This window comes from Tripterygium wilfordii, chromosome 18 (assembly GCF_013401445.1).
Source record: "Tripterygium wilfordii isolate XIE 37 chromosome 18, ASM1340144v1, whole genome shotgun sequence".
Lineage (NCBI taxonomy): Eukaryota > Viridiplantae > Streptophyta > Magnoliopsida > Celastrales > Celastraceae > Tripterygium > Tripterygium wilfordii.
The window spans coordinates 10,882,976-10,899,871 of record NC_052249.1 but is presented as its reverse complement, the minus strand read 5'-3'; the positions used below and the strand labels follow the sequence as shown (position 1 = coordinate 10,899,871).

The 16,896-nt window shown below is 38.2% G+C and overlaps 2 protein-coding genes across 4 annotated transcripts; both read right to left on the bottom strand.

Moving 5' to 3' along the window:
• Positions 1-15: 15 nt before the first annotated feature.
• LOC119984377 (dynamin-related protein 1B) lies at positions 16-9,303 on the bottom strand. 2 transcript variants are annotated; one of them, XM_038828291.1, is made up of 16 exons: positions 8,905-9,303; positions 7,090-7,153; positions 6,908-6,958; positions 6,519-6,620; positions 6,140-6,190; positions 5,981-6,042; positions 5,650-5,740; positions 4,594-4,658; positions 3,020-3,214; positions 2,673-2,792; positions 2,469-2,539; positions 2,156-2,381; positions 1,261-1,311; positions 753-981; positions 483-622; positions 16-389 (listed from the first exon to the last, which is right to left on the bottom strand). In XM_038828291.1, exons 1-16 carry the CDS (start codon positions 9,031-9,033, stop codon positions 261-263), a joined length of 1,776 nt encoding a protein of 591 aa, XP_038684219.1. In that variant the 5' UTR covers positions 9,034-9,303; the 3' UTR covers positions 16-260. The 2 variants fall into 2 exon arrangements, with proteins under 2 accessions (XP_038684219.1, XP_038684218.1); XM_038828290.1 differs by having other exon boundaries at positions 6,854-6,958; positions 8,905-9,302.
• Positions 9,304-10,344: 1,041 nt separating this feature from the next.
• Positions 10,345-15,836, bottom strand: LOC119983305. Of its 2 annotated transcripts, XR_005464599.1 has the most exons (6): positions 13,290-15,836; positions 12,310-12,956; positions 11,825-12,034; positions 11,123-11,337; positions 10,930-11,040; positions 10,345-10,819 (listed from the first exon to the last, which is right to left on the bottom strand). XR_005464599.1 is itself a non-coding variant. In XM_038826969.1 (5 exons), exons 1-5 carry the CDS (start codon positions 15,733-15,735, stop codon positions 10,993-10,995), a joined length of 3,567 nt encoding a protein of 1,188 aa, XP_038682897.1. In that variant the 5' UTR covers positions 15,736-15,836; the 3' UTR covers positions 10,954-10,992. The 2 variants fall into 2 exon arrangements, 1 of the variants encoding a protein (XP_038682897.1); XM_038826969.1 differs by lacking the exon at positions 10,345-10,819 and having other exon boundaries at positions 10,954-11,041.
• Between the last annotated feature and the right edge of the window lie 1,060 nt (positions 15,837-16,896).

The following is a 16,896-nucleotide window of genomic DNA, read 5'->3' as shown; positions in this document are numbered from 1 at the left end:
TAGGGACAAAAAAAATCCGCTTGAAGACTTCCTTTCCCTTCCAAAAACGGACATCTAAGAGGGAATTGGAAACCAATATTACCAAAGCTGTGCGTACAAGAATCAATCATTACCAAAATACACCCGATGATTAAACCAATCATCAGCAGCGGTAAAAAGCTAACTGGCCTTCCATCGTCTCAATGTATAAAGAATATTAACGAACCAAAGAATATTAACTAACCTTAGAAGAACATAGCTATTATGTCAGGCTTTTCTACCTACTTAGACCAGGCAACTGCGTCTATCTCTGCTTGAGCCTGCCTGTACAACTCCAGTCTCTTTCCAATGGATGTACGGCGCTGCATGACTGCTGGATCTTCATCTAACAATGTAGCCAACTGCTTTGACTGCAAAGACATGGACAAAAATTTATCAAAACCCATCTCTCGGCCTGTGAATTGGATAAAATATAAAAGGGGGCGGGGAGGGATTATTCTCACCTCTTTCTTGCCCAACTCTGTGAAATAAAAGTCAAGTAAGCTGCGTTTGGCCTCCCGCACTTGACAGTAGACAATGGACTTTGGAATGGAGTTTCTCAAACATGAAGAAATCATGTTGACATATGACAAAACGGTACTTCCTGTTTTTGAAGATAAAACAAAAGAAGATAACCATAACGTAAGAGTTCACTTGGTTCAAGAGTGAACTCTTTCCAAGATTTCATTTATACTCATATCCGACAATCATTAATGCAAGTCAAGGCTACTTACCAACTCGACGAAGGTATGAATCATTATATCTATCAAAAATGGAATGCGTAGGATTTCCACCCTTCTCTATATCTTGAGGAAGCTTTCTGAAAAACTCTACTGTCAGGTAACCGCATTCCATATCAACTAGAAGTAAAGTTGCTTTCTTGCTTTCTTCTTTCATCCTCTCCAGTGATTCAATGGCTGCAGTGCTAACTTCCACTCGCAGAGTGGGATATTGTTTGAGTTCCTGAACACAATAGAAAAGGCTTACACTTTGAAATACATCAAGAATCGAGAGAGTTTAACGGAGCGATATAACATAATAGTTGGGTAATGATGTAGGGTTGGCACTTGGCAGTCAACAATTACGGCAAAACAAGCTTCATGTATTCGGTCACCATTCAACACTCAGAAGTAATAATTGGTTTTAAATATTAGTTTCTTCTACATGGATGCTCGGATGAAAAATAATACAGAAAGATGGAAAAAATGGAAAGAGTTGATATTAAAATTTCCAGGGACTTGCCATGGTTGCACCAATAGCCCTCTGAACTAGCTCCTTTAGTATAGCATGAACCTGAGAATAGGAACAAGATACTGTCAACCAAACTGGTTTGCGGTTCATAATGAAATGTCTAAAGTAAAAAATAAAAAGAATAACATTGTTGAAAATAAAGGACAGCACAATTTCAATTTCAAGATTCAGAGAACACACACATGGTTATTTGGAACAAAGAACTAAAGTCAATGTTACATTAAATTTTATCCTCTATAAAATAAACAACTACAATTCTTAGTTGGTTGAATGCTTCTATTTGCAAGCAATAGATTTAGAAGAGAACCTTTAGAGAGAGATCTCTTCAGAAAGATATGAAACATGGAAATATTTACTTTTGGGGGAGCCCCTGTCAAGCTCCTCACCAAACTACCTAAAAACAAGGGTTCAGATCCCAATTCCCGCCGAAAAATAAAAAAGATAAGAATTTGTAAGGTCTATTGAAGTCTGACAATATACTGCCGTTTCAGAAGGGAAAGGCATTCCTCTTAAACACGATCTGTTGATGATACGAAACTCACAAGCAAAGAAACTACTATTCCAGGATGTGCAAGCACATGCTTGAGCACGCATAGGCTTCATACTTCCAGCAGATGCCGGATTGAAGGGCAAGCATTTAGGAAAAGATATAAACAAGCCACAAGTTCATTCATAAAGCAACTTTTTCCCTTTTCAACACATGCATGCTCACACGATCTCATGTTGCTTAACGATAAAAAATAAGCAACCAAAGCACAATCAGTGTAAAGTCGGACAAATAATTATTCCCCATTTAGCTAGTTATAAGACAAACCACTATCTCAGGTGCAATTCTAAGATGACATAAATGTCGTTTCGAATGATTGTTCTAAGTTATTATGCATACCGCATCAACAGCTGCCTCAGCAGGACCTCTTATACTGACCAAACAAGATTCAATAAGACGGCGATACCCTTGTTCAGGAGCTATTAGATGTGGTTGATATCCATCAGCTTCAGTGATTAGCTTTCGCACATTATCCATTGAAAGATGTTTGTCAAATTGCAACCTCTTTAGAGCAGCAGGAAATTGATTGTCAAACACACCATAGATTTTATCACCACCAGAACGTCTGCAGACATATTCTCACAAATCCAGAGTTAAGAAGAAAATCCCTACTTGATTTTGTGAAAATGAATTACAGTAGCAGAACACATACGCGCCATCAAGATGTTCTTTGAATATTTGATCAAATGAACGACAAATTTCCATTATCATGTACAACTTCCCCTGTGCATTCAAAAAGGTAAAAATATCAATGCACCATTCAGCAAGACCGCCTTACTTAATTCAAAATGTAAGTCGCCAAACAATAAGCTCTAGAAGAGGAAAACTGAAAGTATTACAACAATTCCATGCTTACCCCAGCATCAGTGGCAATAGGCTTCCCAAGACGGCTTAATTCTGTCTCCAGTTCAGTGATGGTTTTGGCAATGAGAGACTGAAGGCCTGGGATTCGTGACTTGATGACACGTTCCAAGTGCTGAAAATTACAAAAATATAAACTCCAAGCACAAAAATTAACACAGAAGAAAAACACAGAGATATCCAGCTTAGAGTTGTTCTCATAAAACAAAATAAATGGAAAACTATAAAATTAAAACACAATTTTGAAATTTCCAATAGTCTAATAAGAATCAAAGTATCACAATACTTCAACAGGTCCACAATCATATGCAAGTTTGTAAATTGCATTAAAAATCGGCTTACCTTAGACATCATCTTTCCCAAATGCTCAGAGCCCATCCTCTGAGCAAGATGCTTATACTCTGGGCTATTAGCAAAATACTCCCGCTCCCTACGCCGAGCAGCGATCATATCAACACTTTTGTTAATATCTGCTTGAGACCGATTTACAACGCCAATCCAAGGATACTGTAGTTTATATGACTTCCCCTCCAGAATCTGAAAAGCATATTATATTAGGAAAAAACCATTCCTATGTACAAGAATATTCCATGAAATCCTGAGGATTTTTCTTCTAATACTCCTCTATTTAACCTCATGCTAATTTGGTTGCATCTAACAACTAATACAGGAAATGCAGCATACAGTGCGTGTCTTCTACCCCACTCCTATGCTTTCTTATAATTATTAATCCAAGATCATAAAGTATCTACACCTTTGCACAAAATTCCTAGCCAACAATTGCACAATCTCAATTTTATGTCCACCAACTGAAACTGTCAAATCAGGAAGTATATTTTTACAGCTACAATAGAAACTTCTATTGCTCAAAGTTCATCAAGTAAAAGATAAAAAAAACTAAATTAAAGAAGGGGAAAAATAAGAGAGAACATAATCTTATCAAACAATATGTTCAACAAATGTGATAGAACAGAATACAAACCAACACTATATTTTCCAAGTACTTTGCAGAGTAAATTATAGCTACGCAATACTTTCCACATAAAAAAAGCTACTCAAATAATTTCCATAACAATAACCAAAATACATATCCTCAGTAAACTACATTCATGATGCACTAAGACCCAATGGTACGCACACTGTGCGTGCATCCTGCAATTATAAAGGCTTCGTGCCAGTTTGAATTCGTTGTGACTTTAAATATTAAGTGCTTTGACAGTACGGGTTAATCTTTTCTTTTCTTTTTTGTCAGGGCATTAAATAGAATTTACTAAAAAGTGTACCCATACAATACTTATATATTTTAATTAGTGGATCAGGATTATATTGTCTGCATAAAAAGTTCATTTGGTTTTAAATTAGTAGAATCAAGTTTTACTAGATTTTAATCTAGCTACTCGCTTATTCTTCCTCCTCTGAAAAAGAATCTAAAAGGTGCATCACCTAGAGTTTTTAATCTCTCAAGTATCAACTTCGTGATTTTCAAGTGCTTCTCAATCATAACAAAATGTACATTAAATCAAGTCTCGGGAATAAAAAAAGAAGTATTTATAGTCACTACATCACAGTACACTAGTACAGATACACGTTAGATACTTAGATCTAATGAAGTTCACACTTCAGAGGATAGTGGATGCTCTCAAATGAAGGCAAGAAACTATCTTATAGGTATCATTCCACCACCAACAACCATAACGGAAAGGGTAAATGGTGTGGACATAGTAGGTGAAAGCAGTTGGGGTGATTTCAATGTATAGAAGGAGCTAAGCCAATGCTTATAACAAAGCAAAAATAATGTTGTTTTCAAGAAGAATAGGTTCATTAATGTAGACACAAAACAAAGCTCCACAAGTGAATCATAAAACTAGACTGTATAACTTATAAGTTCTATGTATTTCATTTGGAAATTAACTTACATCAACTGCATTAGTACCCTGGTCCATAAGATCAATCTTTGTCAAAACTCCAAATGTCCTTTCCCCTGGAAGGTGATGAATAAACAAATTGAAGATCAATATTTGTAAAGGGAAAAAATGTTGCTTCCTACAGCAATAGCAAATATCATCATGTCAAATAGAATTAAAAACAAAAAGAAAGCCCACCAGATCAATATTGAAGTTTCACAAAATTTCACTTAACTAATAACAAAGAGCTGAAACCAGTATCAAATAGAGCTTCTAAATATAAGGAAATACTAAACCCACCTTGTATCCAAATGGCTTCTCCCCTCCCCCATTATATGGGTTGGAGCTCGTGATGTGTTCGAATTCAATCGCATTTGGTGCATTACTTTACGTACCAAAATAAATAAAATGAAGAAGACACAAAAACCGAAAATATACTGCAAACAGTAAATCAGTTCTCAAAAAGGCATAGCTTGCTGGATCACCAATCTATACATTAATGATACACATGACAGTCTTGAGTTTTCTGTTCCCTTTTAGTCGAGGATTCAGCACAACATGAGAGAAATCAGGACTTGCCAATGTGGAAATAAAATTAAATAAAAATGGAACAAATTAATTATTTCCACTTTCCAACCGCGTATAGGAGCATGAAAACCAAAGTCAATTATGGTATATTTTAGTGTGGAAATTGGAGGTCTATTTTGGCTTATAATAAAATTTAACAGATTTTTACAAATTAACCATCTCATTAAGTATATTTTCAATTGTGCATTCTGTTTAGGCTTGTCATCTGGATGAGGTCCACCGGGATCATATAGAAAGGTCAATCAAGCAGTTTCAACTCACTGCTAACTGCTAAAAAACAGAACAGACATTTAACATATTTTTAATGTCACAGAAAGCTGCACCGATATAAATTTAGCATGAAAACTACTCCTTTATTTACAGAAAGGCAGCACAAAGCTGAAATGTTATTACCAGTCAATTTTTATATTTTTTTTCCCTTTTTAACTGACACAGCTGGATGCACAGCATGGTCCAAAAAGAAAGTGTCACAAATCTCACCTTTAGGATCAACTTCACGAGATATCTTAATCGCATCAGAAGTAGCAAGATCTTGATTCGCAGGGGAAATTGCCAGAATAATACAGTTAGGCTGTAACAAAGGGCATACACAAAAGGATGAAAAAGTAACAATAGCTTGACTAAATGCACATCTTAAGGATGAAGTCGAAGCTAGCACAAAGAAAAAATAATAATAACAATAAAGCACATGGTTTTTCAAGTTCTTGTCTTCCTGAAACATCAAAGTTCAAACTAGACATGTTGGTGGAAATTAGACATGATTACCACTTACCACCAATCTTTAATAGGCTATAATAGTAGTGAAAGGTACCTTTTCAATGTATGACCGAACCATATTTTCAATGTCTTGGACAATGCTTTCATGTTGGCCCTCTAGAATAACAAAATTAAAATGACGACCAACAGTCAATATAACATTTAAAGACTGAAGAAATAAAACAATAATTCAAGCTCCGAACGTTTAACCCACCAACGGCCACTTTTGTAAGCCCAGGAAGATCAACCAGTGTCAAGTTTACCACTGAAAGAGTGAAAAAAAACAAGACAACACCTCAGATGGGATTTACCCAGAAGAAAAAGGCAAGAACAAAAAAAAGAGACGGAGCTGCCCACAATAGCATCTTAAAAACTTGAACAAAACATTATACTTATACAAAACAAAGCTACTTTGAATAAAACACAGATCTGAGCAGTGAACTCAGCTAAAACCAACATATGCATGTTGTTTTAATTCTTATGAGAATCATTCATGGCAAGATAGTTCAGAATTCTTCCTCTCATACAAATGCATGGTTAATACGACATTTTGCAGTAAGGAGTGAAATGATATAATTGACATCCCGACTCACCATTGGGGGAAAAAATGCTGAGATGAATCGGAACAGTTGAGATTTGCTTGGAGCGGCCCGTCTCTCGATCAGTCTCATCAGATATCTCCTTCCTTACAGCAGCTATACCACAAAATATTGAAGGTGGAAAGAGAAAACACAGTAAGAGAAACTTAAATAAGCAGAACAAAGCATCACATACAGAATCATGGGAATCAGTCCACGAATTAGCAGTGCCAAATACATGTACTGTTCACTGAACTGAAAAAAATAACTGAGGTTAAACAAATAAGAGATGGTTATGAAAATCAGTGCAATGGAATAGAGGAGGGACTCATTTCGAGAACTAACTGTACCGAAATCAGTAAACTTCTTTTTGGGTAGATGCATGAATTCCGCGTATTCTCTACCTTCATCAATCCTATGAAGCTGCAAGACAAGAGGACGGCGTGTAACAATCCCTGTATGAAATGTCTTGGTATCATATATCAGTGTCTCAAGGAATATACAAGTCAGCAAACAAATTCACAACTTACAAGTATAAATTTGTTATAATGGAAGAAAGAAAGAAAAAATTGACAACACATGTTACCTGCCCCACGAGGTAAAAAATCCTTTCCAACAATGCTCTCCAGCACCGAGGATTTTCCAGAGCTCTGAACCATTAAAAATATGAGATGAAAAAAGAAAACTTCCTCAAAAAATATAAAGAGCCACTAATACAACATAGACATATAGTGGACCACCAAGAGTAATCAAAAGCTGTTTTCCCAAATGTTCAATCTTATGCATCATGATCAATACCATCATTTCTTTCAGCAAAATCAGCCCTAATGTGCTCTGGCAACCACTTCGGTTCTACTTCTGCCATGAAAGAAAGGAGGTCTTTCCCTTCAACCAAACTGCTTTAAGAACCCCCACATTATGATACACAAATTACAGTAAGGAGTTATCAATCACTCAATTCACAGTAAGAAGTGATCAATCACTCAATTCCAAACAATGGTTCATATCTAAATTCCATAGAAGGCAAGCAACCAATGTGATCAACCATCGATTTGACAAGAGAGTTACTGCCAGGCCTTTGAGTTCCTTATTTCCTTCAAATGCATACCTTCATTTGTTTCTCTTTCCTGATATTCATTTACAGTCTTGAAGAAAAATCAGACTAAAGCACTGACGTCGTGCTCTATGCCTCGATTATAAATAGATAAGATGTCATTTGGCTTCAAGGTCAGTAGTCAAACCTCGTATATTCAGTCACTCATTAAATTTTCTAAAGAATACATTCAGCTTGATGTAAAGTTCTTCAAATAAAGACATAGTAAATAAAACATAATAAATACCAAACAAAGTAAGAATCTCCGGGGTTCTTTCCAAATGAGATTTGGAAGATGAGCAGGGAATAAGTAGCAAATCTATTGCAGCAAAAGGATGCAATAACGTCTATCATTTTTAGATGGAAAGCCTTCAAACTACTGAAATTATTGGAAAATAAGCAAAGAAGAAAAGAAATATAAACAAAATCCATCGATTACAAGAGATTGATTGCCAGAAATCATCTTCGTGTTGATTTATAAAATTTGATATAGAAATCAACCCTTGACGGTGACCTAACCTAAAAGGTTCATATAAAAACGAATACAAAATTATGAAATGCCAACTGAATCTGAGAGAGGTACATTGAGTCAAAACCGAGAACACAACCAGAAATACAAAACTACCAAAAAGAAAGATGACGTTCCCTACTGCAACAGTCTGAGGTAAATTTCATTACTGTTGACAGAGGAGTGCAGGTGGTGGTGTTTGAAAAGCAGTTACGTTAGTTAACGAGAGCATGTTTATCTTTTGCAGTAGTAGCAGGAGAAGTTTATGTACGGTGTCGTTTGGTTTAGAGAGGGTAATGAGCAGTTGAAACAATGATTAGTGGAAGTAATGATGGTTAGCATGTTGCGGTGGATCCAAGGGTTAGTATCGCACCGCTCTGTGAAGGAGATCCAATCGCGGGATGACGGAGGAGTCTTTAATCTTTTAAGAGTCACACTCTCTGCGTGAAGGAATCAACCCCGATATATTGATTTGTTCCATATATTGAAAAATCAATGCAAAAGTAGAAGAAAATTCAAAACCAAAATCACTGTTTGTCAACTTCTGGTGATTCGTGAGAGTTTGATTGAAAGTTACACTCAGTCGTGCAACACATAAACACTACGAAAATCTCTTAGTTCGTACATATGCAAATGTAGAAACATCGGAGAAGGAAACGTAGGACAGAAGAAGTCCGATTTCAAGAAAAGTCAATCCAGACTGACAAACTTTGCGAAAGTAACATCTAAAATCAAACAACACAGAATAAGGAAAACGAGTAGCTCGGAGATTGAAATCGAAAAGGACGAAGAGATCGGACCTGGCCTCCGACGACGGCAATGGCGGGCAAGGAATCCCAGAGGGTGGGCAAAGCGCTCTCTTCCCCGTGATCGCCGAGTGCCGTACACGCCCTCTGTATCTTGTTCACCAAGGATATCAAATTCTCCATTGTTGGATCTCCGATTGAGCGATTCGCTCGCTCTTCCTATATAGGAAGGTTGAGTTTGAAAGGAGGGGGAGAGAGATAGAGCGCGAGAGAGCGAATTGTTTCGAGTGTGAAGAAGAGATTGGCGAACGAACCGCCATTGTTGGATCGCCGATTGAGCGAGTCGTTCGCTCTTCCTATATAGAAAGGACGTGTTTGGAAGGAGAGTTTTTCCGAGAGAGAGAGATAGAGCGAGCGCGAATTGTTGCGAGTGTGAAGAAGACATTGCCGAACGAACCGGGAAAAAGAAAAGTCCCTGAAAAGTTTCCAACGGATCGATTCCTCATTGCTAGTTGACTAAAATACCCTTTCCCATCAGAATTAGGATTTGGTAGGGTGTAAGCGAACAGTGCTATTCGTGGGCCGCTCGAGGGCGGCCCGATAAGAGCTCGGCTCGAGCTCGTTTTTTTAAGGGCTAGGGCCGAGCTAGGGCTTGACTTTAGGGCTCGTTTAGGATTTAGAGTCGAGCTAGGGCTTTGAGAAGCTCGTCTCGTAAGCTCTAGGGCTTTTTTATATAAATAATATTTATAAATTATATATATGTTTATATATATGTATATATATATATATATATATGTATGTATGTATGTATATATGCGCGTGTGTGTTTATTCAAAATTATGTATATAAGTGTGTGCATGTGGTTATATATGTACTCGTGTGTGTTTATGTGTGTGTATCTATATATATGTATACGCTGTATGTAGTTATATATGTATGTGTGTGTTTATATATGCATGTGTGTCGTTTATATATATATGCTTGCGTCAGTGACTGCAGTGTGTGTTTATATGTGCCTTGTATGGGTGTATGCGTGTGTGTTTATATGTATGCGTGTGTGTTTATATGTGAGTGTGTAGTGTAGTTTATTTAGTCCCACATCAGAAGATAACAATTTTGAATTCATAATTTTTCTATAAATGCAAGGCCCAGATCCCCTTCTCCAAATAGTGGTGCGACTTTTATTGCCTTTAGTGCAAACTGTTGGATGTGGGCTTGCGAGCCGAGCTCGAGCCCTGGGGCTTTTAATAGAGCCGGGCTAGGGCTCAGGTTTTGGGCTCGTTATTAAGCCCGGCCCGAGCCCGGGCCCAGCTCAAAAGTTAAGGGCCGAGCCTGAGCACTCAAAAGCCCGGCTCGGCCCGGCCCTTTTACACCCCTAGGATTTGGTATGGCGGTTTCTGTTGGACCCTAAGGCCTAGGTTCATCGAGAAAGCACACAACTGAAAGCCCAGAGCGAGCCCGGGGTCTCATTAGAGGCCTGTCCACTTTAAGTGCTTAATTTAAACCCATTAGTTGTTGTGCTTCCAGTATGTTGAAATTTTCAGCCCAATCACATTGAAATGTTGTCCGCTCTAGACTACAAGTCGACATGAATTTGTTCTTCATGGACCACATTGATAGTCAAGCCCCATGAAAACGCGTATGCAATATGAGTAAAAAATGTGTATCTGGTTCAATAAATATATTCCTCAACAACTATATATATATATTCATGGTGTTGAACGAACTTGTAGTGAAGTATTGCTTGATACCATAAAGGGCAGACCTCTTGGCCATGAAGAATTTGACAAACTGGTATGCTGGCTTTGAGGGGAATGGTCTAAGTCATGCATACAGCACATGAGAAGCAGCAAAGTCGATCAGAAGAAGATTGAGAGCAACCTACAGGAAGGGGCAGTAAGAATTCAACTAGTAATTATCCGTAGATCCGACTTTGTCAGCACCTTCTTGCCACAGAGAGAGCAAGCACCTGCAACAAAAGCAAGCAATAATATTAACTTTGTCCGGACGCGGCATGACAGTAAATAGATGGTCGTGAGACCGAAAAATATACTGCAGAGAGGAGCCCAGTAAAAGTACTCTGCTCAATCCGCGGACATTTTAGACTGTTGTTTCTCCTCACTGGAATATCAGATCTAGGCATCACCTTCCCTTCCGGCTTGTATTCTTCAACTTCCGCTTTGATCGTTTTCTGCAAATAAATTAATTGTGAGCTTGAAATATGGCTGCAATAGCACATCAAGTCGCAGAAGACATTCTTCGAATGTCCTACCTCCTAGTAGTGTTTTCCACACCGAAAACACCCTTCATTATTGCGCTTGTATCCACAGAGCGCTCCTGTGTAATCTTATCATGGTATATCTTGCTCCCAATCTCAGTTACCTGCTCCTCCACCTCTTCAAGTGTTTGGTCTATGTTAAGCGGTAGCTCCCCTTTCCTGATGACAGTTACACCGAAACCATTGGCTTTGGCTTCCCGAAAAGCATCCTATTCGAATTTTAAAAAAAAATAAAAAGGTTAAAAGATAGTAGAAGTAGAATGTACACCGTCAATTGACAGACTGCAATAGCGGAGAAGTAAAGTATCTTGGCAATTTATCCTTCACACCCATTGTTGCATTAGTACAAGTGAAAGGCCCGGCATAAAGCTGGCCTCACAAAAGAGCTCTCTCTGGTCATATTCTATGTTCATCTGGTCATTAGGCATATGAGATTCTTCTCTCCTGACAAGATTGCGGACAGATATTTCTGACATGCTTCTTAAGGATTATGAGATGATTCAGTCAAGTGAGACTCAATCTTCTGACTATACCCAATTATATGGTCATGATATTTCCTCACAATAAGCCGTATGAACAAAACATATAATATAAGCATATTGTTGTCACAAGTTTGTCCATTAAAGATTGTTCCTCTTTCTCAAACTAATCACCCTGAAACTTCAATTTAGTACACAAAACAAATCAATCCATTACCTTAGGCGGGCGTGCAACAACAAAAGCATGGCCATTCCCAAGCATATCCATATGAGCCTGAATGATGTAACAAAGGTTTTTACAATCACCAGCATCCTCAAAAGCAATCACGTGATATGGTTTTGGCTCCAATTCAAGATCTGCTGCCATCTCCAATGAATAAAATCCTATTTTCTGTTCTTCGTTCTCAGTTGTGTATAACTCAATGCACTGCAACAAAAACCAAAATACAAAATTATTAAATAATATAATTCCGTGAGATTGCCAGTATGGCATATAACATTTAGTGGGTGACACGACATAGAGATTTATATGCAACACACAGTCAAATTCAAGAAAGTAATAGCAAACGTTATCTTGAGAATTTGGTAAAGAAGGTAGCAAACAGCTTAATCTAGAAGTAATGGGTGAAGGGGTACGCAGGAAAAAGGATGGAATCATCAGGTAAAAGCAGTAGAAGTTGAATAGCATATATGAATTCTTACCAGTACATGAGGAAGATCTAACCACCACAAGTAATCTTGTTCCTTGTCATCTGCATACTCACGGTATTTACTCACCACAGCTTGGGGTCCAAACAATTCCATTTCTCTTTTGAGTTTGTTGAGTTTCTTTTCCATGAATTCTTTATTTCTCTCAGGTAGTTTGGACATCAGATCAGCTGATTCCTGTATTTCTTCTTCAGTGATCCATCTATCCAAATCCTTCCCCATTTCCTTCATACTGGACTTGACTTCTGGATCTGTCTCTGCATTATAACTTTCCAAAAACCCACGGGACCATTTCTTGGTGTGTTGCCAATACTCCTTACCAGATTTTTTCCCAGATCTAACAGTGCCATCACTGCCCTCTATAACTGTTTTCGAACCTTTTGGATCCCTATCATGCACTCCTTTTACAAAAGCTTGGTTGGCTGAATTTCTGGCCACATTCCCATTCCCTATGGATTCTGTTGATTTCTGAAGGAAGTTCTGTTCATCCTTCTTCGCGGGATAGGATCGATCAGTTTTCCCAGCAAAAATTGCCTTCCGCTGCTCTTCGAAGTTATTGAGGAACTCAGGATTCTTTTCTAATGGAGGTCCTTTCCAGCGCGGTATAATCTTTTCTGGTGGATCATACAAGCTAATACCATCTACAGGAGCAGAAGAAGACACTATCAGTACCAGCTTTAGCACTATCAAGATTTTAAAATGCTGGTGCCCAAAATCAAAGTTCTGGCAGAAAAGGTCATAGTTATCGATCACATTGGCATCTAGAACCAATTAAAATAGTCTGATCAATTAATGTTGAGGATTGATTTCTTATTAGTATATGGGCCATATGAGTAAGGCTCTCAACAATTCAAGGGAGCAATATTGCAACATATGTGAATTTAACTTTGAACATCTTACACAGGGAATAATAAGTTTGTTATTTAGGAGACCAAAAACAAATCCAAATAATATTTTCGAGAAACATCAACTACCTGCTCCGTAGTCAAGATTCTCAATGTTTGAATGTAGCCAATTGTGCAGGTGCGATAGCTTTTCATTATCCTTCTCAACTTTCTTTTCAAGGCCTTTGAAGAATGCAAGTTTATCTTCATCAGCTATCAAATGGAAGGGATCCTTCCCCATTAACTCATTTTCTCGAACCTGAAAAACAATTTCTCTAAGATTTTCATCATTCATCCATTCAAGTTCACCATCATTTGCATTGGAGATAAGCTGTCCCAGATCCATGTCTAAGGGTTCATTTGCTCTTTCTCTTGCAACCATGTAATTCTCCCTGAAGCCGTCCCCAATCTTTTTCAATATTGGCTCAACTTCATGAAAATTTTTCTCTATCCAGTTTTCTGCTTTTACAGGATGTCTTGTACGTTCCTTGCTCCCATTGATTTCATGACTTAAACTGGTAGGGGGTTTTGGTTTATCATCCCCTTCACATCCTTCAACAGCATCTCTGGAATCATGTCTTCTGGGTGTACCAGATTCGTTCTCCTTCGGAATACAAACTTCAGAGTCAGTAGAGACAGATATAGAAACTTCTCCACACCCTTTGTCACGATCACCAGAATAAAAATCTTCCGATGGAATTGACTCGTCCTTAGGAGTAAAAGATTTTCTGGCTGTTTCATATTCTGATATTTCAGACTTGACGTCAGACACTTTTCTATCCTTGCTCACTCTCTGGCCTGTATTGCTACTGAGTCGTTTAGCACTTAATAACCCTGAAATATTTTGAACATCATTAACTTCAGTTTTGTCGATGTCCCCTTGCTTGTCACGTTTGTTGACAAGGAATTCCCTAGCTTCTTCAACTGATCGGATGACTCTTCGTTTCATTCTTTTGGGCTTACTCTTTGAGATGCATAATTCACCGTCTGTAGCATTAGATGGCAGGATTTCTTTTCTGATCACAGCTGGGAAATTACTGCCGTCATCCATCAAATCTTGTTCAATGCTTTGCTGATCCTTTGAAATTTCTATACTCGCAATACTGGAGACTGGCACATTCTCATTCCCATTATTTCCTACCTTACTGAAAATTTTGGTATCATCACCCTTTGGTTCATCTGTAGATGTAGCTATAACTCTTCCTTCTTCCAATTTGGTATCTGAAATATCAATTAGAAATCCCGCACCCCCTACTCTTTGCCTTCCGACCATTTCAATCTCATTAGACAGTTTCTCATCCTCAGTTTCACGTTTTTCATCAATCTGCTCAGCCAGGGAATTTTCCATACCCTCATTTTCATGGGCTTTCCTGGCCATTTCTCTAATTTCCTTGATTCTATTATCAAAATCTACAGAGGTTGTGGTTTGAGAACTGGAATGTTCATGCACTGCCAGTCTACCTTGCAAACCCTTTGCTTTTAAAATAGAGTTCATAAGTTCTCCCTTATCAAGCTTAGGCTTTTTGAAGGAAACTATTGGTGGTTCTGGTGATTCTTGAACAACTTCCACTCTAGGATTTTCCAGTGTCTCCTCCTCTTGTTCTGTGAGTTGCTCCTCCTTATTTCCAAAAGAGAGTAATTTTTTCACAGCCCCAAACACAATAAGACCACACAACACAATACTCCCGAATTTTAAGAGTTTTGGTACAAAGTTGGGACTAAGAACTACACCGCGAATTGAACTAGTAAAATCCGACTTCTCACTCGATGAAACAGGTTTAGTTACGGTATCATCCCTTGGAATAACATTATCCACACCAATGGTACTGGTAAAATCAGACTTCTCGGTGGACGAAACAAACTTGACTATGGTACTATTCCTGGAAATAACACTTTCCCCCTTCTCCATCTTTTGAGCTAAACTTCTTGCATACAAAATCTTAGAATTCACTTCTCTTAAGTCCTCAAATTCTCCACTCCCAACTGGACTCCTACTCAATATTTCATCTTCATCAACCACAACCCTCTCAACATTCCCATCAAGACCTTGAAAAACAGTAAAAATAGGAGTAGGGCCAATTCCCCAGAACTCTGCATCCTTCTTATACTGTTCAACCCAATTCTCCAATTTAACTAACAAAGCAGATTCACCCAAATTACTTGAATCAACAACATTATAACAAGAATCTCTCTGATTTTCACTGTGACCACTCAAATTCTTACCAAGAATTTCAACATTATGGTAAACTTGAGGATCAGGACTTGGGTTCAAGGAAGTGGGATTTAGACGCACCTTTTGATCTTCAAGGAGCTTTTTCCGGAGCCAGTTTCGACGAGTAGTGGATCGTCCGAATTGGGCTGAAACCCGCAAACGTGTCGTGGCATAGAAGGGTGAACAGAACGAAAACGAGAGGCGCTTGTGAAATCTATCTGGGTTTCTCCAGTTGCAAGTTCTGAAAGAGAAATTTGTTGTGAAGAATGAAGTACCATGGAAGCCATGATGGGTTACCGGGGTTGGGGGTCTCAGACAGTCCATTAGTGAAGCTCAAGGTTGTCAAGGTTTTGGCGACAAAGAAAGAGCTAAAACCCCGGACGAAGATAAAAACAACCGAAAGACGCTGTGGCGCCGCAAGTGAGGCAACCGGGTCGGGTAAGTATTGAAGTATTACTATTTGTCTTTGATGAAGTTTTCAAAACCGAAAGTTAAAATATTATATATGTCCTTAGATTATCACATTTTTTTTTATTATGTCTTTAAATTATTTTTTTTCCTCATTTTATCCTCAAACTATTGTTTTGCACATCGTTTCTATCCCAAGTCAATTTTTCGGTGTTGACTCCGGTGAAATGTTGACATGGCATCCATGTGGCTAATATATTCCAGTGAAGTTGACACCTAGATGAATTTTTTAAATTGATTTAATTCCACATGTAATATGAAATTTTAAAAAAAAATAAAAAAATAAAAGAACAAGAAAACCAACCAATATTGAAATCAAAACGAAATCAAGCCAACTTCGCCGTATTGTCGTTTGGGTATCGAACTCCAGTAGATCCAAAGTTGCTGGACGAGGCATGAACCCAGGAATCAGAGAGCAATCCTCCACTCCACGCCTCACACCCTCATGTCGAGCCCAAGCTAGAGATGCGACCTGTGTGGTGACTTCAGCTGCACCTGGATTGTAGACTAGAACCGACGAGATTGCGGAGAAGAACTGAAGCCAAAGCTAGGAACCCATAGAGATTCTTACCTCTGTGAGCAATTAGATTCTTGGTGTGCGTGACAAACCCAGTCTTAAAAATTCCCAAATTGTGGATTCTTAAGTGCGAGTATTGATTAGCAGAGTAGTAGAGACTCTGATTTGGGGTTTAGGAGTCGGGTGTGTGTGTGTGGTGGTGTTCATCTTCTACAAAGTTCTTGTTTTTTTTTCATTAATTTATATAGAGAGAAAAATATGGGATGGTATATCTGAGACAAAATGGCGGTGGTTCTGGTAAAGGCCATGGCTTCCTCCAACATATCCCGTGAACGAGTTTTTGTTGAAGGGAGATCTGGGAAGAAGATGATGAAATGAAGTTTTTTATTTTTTTCTTCGTTAATTTCATAGCTGGAAATAATTTGATTTAATTTTTTGTTCTTTTTCACACGTCAGCGAGCTTTATGTAATGATCATCGAAGTTTGAATGCCACATCAGT

Excerpts from the sequence above, each read along its gene's own strand:
- LOC119983305 (XM_038826969.1), bottom strand. The coding sequence starts at position 15,735 with ATGGACTGTCTGAGACCCCCAACCCCGGTAACCCATCATGGCTTCCAT. Across the intron at positions 12,957-13,289 it reads GAATCTTGACTACGGAGCAG|ATGGTATTAGCTTGTATGAT; the intron begins GTAGTTGATGTT and ends CTGCTCCTGTAG. Across the intron at positions 11,042-11,122 it reads GTGGAAAACACTACTAGGAG|AAAACGATCAAAGCGGAAGT; the intron begins GTAGGACATTCG and ends ATTTATTTGCAG.
- LOC119984377 (XM_038828290.1), bottom strand. The coding sequence starts at position 9,033 with ATGGAGAATTTGATATCCTTGGTGAACAAGATACAGAGGGCGTGTACG. Across the intron at positions 6,959-7,089 it reads TTTTTTACCTCGTGGGGCAG|GGATTGTTACACGCCGTCCT; the intron begins GTAACATGTGTT and ends CATTTCATACAG. Across the intron at positions 6,191-6,518 it reads CAGCATTTTTTCCCCCAATG|TGGTAAACTTGACACTGGTT; the intron begins GTGAGTCGGGAT and ends TCACTCTTTCAG.